We start from the raw sequence: 6319 nt of genomic DNA on the forward strand, positions 1-6319 counted from the left end.
GATGATGATGATGATGATGAAGATGGTGGTGGTGACATTGATGATGATGATGATGATGATCGTGATGATGATGATGATGATGATGATTATGATCATGACGAGGATGATGATGATGATGATGGCGATGACGACGAAGACGACGATGATAATGCGATAGTGTTGAAGATGACGACGATGATGATAATGATGTTGATAATGATAACGACGATAACAACGTCGATGGTGATGCGATTGTGCATGAATGAATCCGAAGGCCGGGGTAATAATATCTGTAAAACGCTTAGAGACAGTATTCCGTATTATTAAAGCTCTATATAAATCCAGATTATTATTATTATCATTATATAAACCATTACATTGTGTACCTTGTTGCAAGTTTCAAATTCTCTACTCTTCTGGAAAAGAGCAGAATCTAAGAGAAATCCCCAAAGCTGCAAGATTACGTCTGCCCTTGAACCCGATCATCCAGCAAGGTCTTGTTTCTGTTACAGGTACCTACGGTGGAGAGAGCCATTCAGCCACCATCCAGGCTCCTGACAACACCTCTGAGTTTTGGGCCATGCTGCACAGGTTGTGTGAGAACCTGCTGTGCTGTGAGAACTTCTTCAGCGATAAGTCGTTGCAGGGTCCATGCCCAAAGTGTGCGAAGCAAGGTAAAGACCATAAGAATGCAGTCATTGCCTCTCACAGTGAGCATGGGTCCAGGTCCATCTTCAGTCCAGGTCTAAATCTGTATAGCTAGTCCACTGGTATATAAAATATCTAGTCCCATTTTGTAACCAACCAACTACACAAATATCATGTCATCATGAATTCGTTCTATCAATGTCCTTACATGTATAAACAATATTCAGAGATTTCAATTTATTAATATGATCAATATATAAAGCGCAGCTACTACATGCATATAAATATATTCTGCTGCACTTTGGTGTAAAACTCCTTAGAGTTTGGCTTCTGATAACAAGTAATCTCTTTTACACAAAGAAAATAGCAACTTTGATGTCTTTACACATAAAAATATGTCACTGGTGCATATGTATATTGTTTTTGTTATCGTTATTGATGTGGAACCTACAAAACCTTTAAAACTTAATAATAAAGTTGATTTTCCAACAGTGATCTTGTACATAATATTGTTAGGGTGGTTCCTACATGTATATGTAGTTTTAATCCTTCTCTCCATCTCTGATCTGTTACAGCTTCCGACGACAGAGGGCCTCCGAGACACGGAGCAAGCAATACGAGACCGGGGGGAGGGGTCCTCAAGAGAAGCATATCGGACGCGTCAATGAGCTCAGAAAGAGAAGGGAAACCCCCTAATCACAAGCTACAGAGGAGAATAACTACAGAGGGTAAGGAAGATGGAATTGGTGTGCTCTGATATTAATCTTATCTGGAAAGTGAGGGAGGGAGGGAGGGAGGGAGGGAGGGAGGGAGGGAGGGAGGGAGGGAGGGAGGGAGGGAGGGAGGGAGGGAGAAAGAGAGAGAGAGTGAGAGAGGGAGGGAGTGACAGAGACAGTAAGACATACAGAGGTTAGACAGACAGAGACAAACAGAGGGAGAGAGAGAGAGAGAGAAAGAAAGAGAGAGTACTACAAAAAATGTTGAAGGCAAATGAAAAGCACTTTAGAACATAAACTTTAGAACATAAACATTGAACATTAAAATGAAAATTTGAGATTATTTATAAGGATATTCTGTATAAAAATATTCAAAACACAGTTTCTTGCACTGAAAGTTCATGTCATTACAAAACTAACAACCATGTCATAGATGGTACATGTTTTGATGTACATGGTATCATATGTGACAGCCAACGTTATCTGCATTTCCCCTATAACAGCTGCAAGTTCAACGACCGAGAGCAGGTTGGAACAGACCACCAGAATACCGCCGACAAGGATAGCGCCCTCTGCTGGCAGCGACCCTAACAGCTGGACAATAGAAGAGGTCATTCGATGTGTAGTCAATATGGACCAGAGTATGGCTGCCCATGCGGAGCTCTTCAGGCAACACGTAAGTATTCCTCTGAGAATTAACGAAAGTTATTCAGCCCGCAGCGCCACAGCGCACTGCTACAAAAAACAGAAATGCCTGTGACATGAAACTGTTGCGAATAGTGTGTGTTGCAATATGTATTCTTAAACAACTGAAAGGGATTAAAGGGATAGTTGATTTCTGTTGCAGAGGGCGCTACACAAAATAATTTTTTTGGAGAGATTATGAAAAACTGAGTGTCAAATTTGAAAAAAGAAGTTTTAGTTCTGACCAATTTTTTAATTAATTTTAAATGTAATTAATGTGCTGCGTGACGTACGGGACCACAGCGTCCCGTACGTCACGCAGCACATTAATTACATTTAAAATTAATTAAAAAATTGGTCAGAACTAAAACTTTCCACAAATGAACTAGCCCATAATAGCCACAGACTCATACCAAAAGATAGCCATATAAATAATTTCATCTGTTGTTATTTCTTGTTTAAAGTCTCTAAATGTCCCGTACGTCATAATCCAAATAGCTTGGACCTGCCCAAAACCTAATCTAGAATGCTTTAAGAACAGTCTTATGTACTCAGGAGGAGTTATCTGGAACTCATCACCTATTAACTTACAAAATTCCACATCTATTTCTTCATTTAAATACCTTTATAAAAGATTGTACTTTCATTATTGTTCTAAATAACCAATATCTTCATGGATGTGTGAATATATATATCTTTTTTTACCCTACTTTAATAAATATAAGTTTGTTAGTTCTGTTTTTTCTTACATTGTTTCAAATCATTCTTTTTGTGATTCTGGGTAATCCTTTGAATGTAAATCTATGTGTCCAGTTGCTGGTTATTTTATAAAATGTTATATTATTCAATATCCATGTAAATCTATTCATGTTTTGCATATTTCAATGATATTTGTATTTCTTTGATATTTTGAATTTCATTGTTTGTATTTTACCATGTATGTATATATACAGGACCAATATGTAAAACAGCCTTGGTTGATATTGTCATCCTGTATAAATATTTTCAAATAAATAAATGAATAAATAAATTAATTAACGGTCACCATATTTTTGGGAAAGTGGAGCTGAATTGGTATGATCGTATCGACTAAACTTCACACATTTTGGGGTCTAAAATTACCTTCATAGTGATTTTAGGTCCTAAAAGGGCATAGAAATGTCATAGATAAGAATAAGAGCAATAACCATGCACTTTGAAGGCATTTGCGGTCTGAAAACAGAACTCAACTATCCCTTTAATCATTCTGGATTCATCTTTTATCAGAATCGTGCAGCCCGTAAAACTTCTTCTTCTCTTTCTTCTCAGTCGTTTTCTTTACTGGCTTCTTCGCTTTCAAATGCAAGAAAATATGATCATGTGTCTCCCTTGTTAAAACAACTACACTGGTTACCTGTTCATAAGAGAATAATGTATAAAGTTTCACTATTTGTTTATAAATCCATGTATAACCTTATCCCATCCTATATTTCTAGTCTGTTTTGTCCCATCCAGCAATCAAGATATCCATTACGTTCAAGGTCAGACCCCCTTCTTCTGCAAATCCCCCGCATCAATTCGAAGAAGGGTCAACAAAATATAATTTTTTCTGGTCCCACTATTTGGAATAGTCTCCCTTTAAGCATTTGTTCTTGCACCTCAGTCGCATTATTTAAGAATCATTTAAAAACTCATTTGTTTTCTTTGTAATTGTCATTTTTTAGAGTGTAATGCACTTGGAGAGTATATAACTATTATGTTTGTATTTTAAAATGTAAAGCGCCTTGAGCATGTTCATGTAAAGGCGCTAATATGTACATGTATGTATGTATGTATCATTGTTCAGATAATACAGATAAGATAATTCTTGATTGTGCTTGAGAGGGAAAGTGTTTTCATTTCCTGCAAAAGTGGCATTAAACTATTCCAAAAATACCACGGTCATTGAATTTTGAACTAATTAACTGAGACATTGACTTTTAACCTTATGTTGAATGTGAGGGATGACTATCAATTTGATAGCATTTGTCTCATACATATACATATTGTTCCTATCTGTTTGATGCAAGTTTGCAGATCTTGTGTACGATATAAAAGTGCGATTACCTACATGTGTCTCTGATGCCAACTAGGATACATGTACAAGCATATCCTGTACCTTAACCGGTATACATGTTTGTTTACATGTATATGATATGGGCTGAAAGATTGGGAACAAAGTTTTGTTTGTACATAGGGGCATATCGGTAAACACCATTAAGATTCCTCACATTGGGGTGATTTATGGCACTTCCTCCTTCCCTAACAAAGGTAGTCAAACATTCAGATTGATAGGGAAGCATTTGGAAGGTAGTTATTATCGATGGAGAAGTTTGCGTTAATGTCCATGTCTAAATAAACTTGCTCTCTGCGTAGTCTGCAAAATGGCATAATCTATAGTCTACACCAACAGAATATTTATATAGTAGTATTGGATGGCTTTGAGTGCGATACAAGAATATATTGCTCGAGCTATGACAATATTGGACGAGTCGAAGATGAGTCTATTATTGTCTTAGCCAGAGCAATATATTCTTGTATCACATGGGGAAAAAAAGCCATACAATATTATCTATATTATCTATATTAGTCTGGCTAGCGAAATAACATAATTTGACTTACCTTAGTAAATATTTGTTTTCGTGTGATATTGATAGTTGAAGTTCCCGGATGACTGAGTATTACGAAAACAATATTGGTCAGTCTATCGGGTACTGGGCTAAAGATATTGAATACACTGATTTATTGTACCACTTGGAAGCCTCATAATATAGATAATATTTAGTAATATAGTGGAACGTTGTAATAAAAACTAATTGGTATGTATTCTACTAATTCAGTTAAACCCGACCCTGGGTCTTAAATCATGTTTAACAAAAACAAAGCTTCTTTTGTTTAACCCTATATAAAACAAAATCCTATAACCAGTATCAGTTTAAATTTTAGTCGAGTATGGCCCTTTTGAACCCAGGAAAATACCTTGTCATATTTAAACCCTGCTGTGTTAAGGATATAAAACTTTAAAGTACAAAGAAGTGGAACTAGCAAAATTAAAGTCCCAATTTTGTTGTAGCATTTTTCTTTATAAAGGTTCCACTGAATAAAGATAACAAACGATTCAAATTATTTATCTTTCATTGCAGGAGATCGATGGCAATGCATTCCTGTTGCTGAACAGCGACATGATGATGAAGTATATGGGACTGAAGCTAGGCCCGGCTCTCAAGCTATGTAATATCATCGACAAGCTTAAGAAGTAGTGAAGGACTGTATGGTGTGAGAGTGCAATCGAGGAAAGAAACACTCTAAGAGATAGTTTTTAGTTTTGTTTGTTTGTTTGTTTTACCCGACTGCTTAAAGAAAGCATATGTGAATGCTTGTAAGTATTAGAGCAACCAGGGGACCAACTACTTTAAGTCCTCTCCGGGGGTTCGATAATGAGGATTACCAAAGGGCACTAGCGCAAATTGACTTGGTCTCGAACCTGGGACCTTCCGGTTACGAGACCACTGTACATTGTAAGTAAGCAACCAGGGAGTACTCTTCAAGAGATTTGGTAATGAGGATTACCAAAGGGCACTAGCGCAAAAATCGACTTGGTCTTGAACCTGGGACCTTCCGGTTATGAGACCACTGTACATTGTAAGTAAGCAACCAGGGAGTCCTCTTCAAGGGATTTGGTAATGAGGATTACCAAAGGGCACTAGCGCAAAAATTGACTTGGTCTCGAACCTGGGACCTTCCGGTTACGAGACCACTGTACATTGTAAGTAAGCAACCAGGGAGTCCTCTTCAAGGGATTCGGTAATGAGGATTACCAAAGGGCACTAGCGCAAATCGACTTGGTCTTGAACCTGGGACCTTCCGGTTACGAGACCACTGCTCTACCAATGAGCCATAGCGCCTCCTAGTCAAAGAGCTTCCAGAGACACTGAGGGAGAGGGACAGACGGAAAGACAGCAAGGCTCCACACAGACATTTTCACAAGGGTTTCGGATTGAAATTTTCTTAAGGCCCAATTGCATGGGTCCCTGCCTGTTTAACGTTTGGAATTCGAGTCGATCCAGAGTTAGACTGTGTGGCCCCACATGCATTGGATCCCTATAAGTGTTGATTGCGCATGACCTCATAGTCCCTGTGTGGTTTCTCATATTTGTGTAGCTTGCAGTTTTCCATATCTCTTGAGCCATTCGAAGCTACATGTATTTTCTTATAAACACGCAGTTAACTAAGTTATTCATGCCCTTACCAAGTTTTTTGAAGTATGTGAGTCC

The 6319-nt window shown here is 37.8% G+C and overlaps 1 protein-coding gene across 2 annotated transcripts in view; it reads left to right on the forward strand.

Annotated features, from left to right (window-relative positions):
* The window catches only part of LOC583802 (polycomb protein Scm), a 36801-nt gene extending 30919 nt beyond the window's left edge, over positions 1-5882 (forward strand). For both annotated transcript variants that reach the window (XM_030994457.1, XM_030994458.1), the window contains exons 9-12: positions 492-653; positions 1203-1355; positions 1847-2019; positions 5189-5882. In XM_030994457.1, the coding sequence (XP_030850317.1) occupies positions 492-653; positions 1203-1355; positions 1847-2019; positions 5189-5305 (605 nt within the window). In that variant the 3' untranslated portion in view covers positions 5306-5882. The remainder of the gene's footprint in view (positions 1-491; positions 654-1202; positions 1356-1846; positions 2020-5188) is intronic.
* Positions 5883-6319: the final 437 nt, after the last annotated feature.

The sequence above is a fragment of the Strongylocentrotus purpuratus genome, unplaced genomic scaffold (assembly GCF_000002235.5).
Source record: "Strongylocentrotus purpuratus isolate Spur 01 unplaced genomic scaffold, Spur_5.0 spur5_scaffold_21, whole genome shotgun sequence".
NCBI classification, from domain to species: Eukaryota; Metazoa; Echinodermata; class Echinoidea; order Camarodonta; family Strongylocentrotidae; genus Strongylocentrotus; species Strongylocentrotus purpuratus.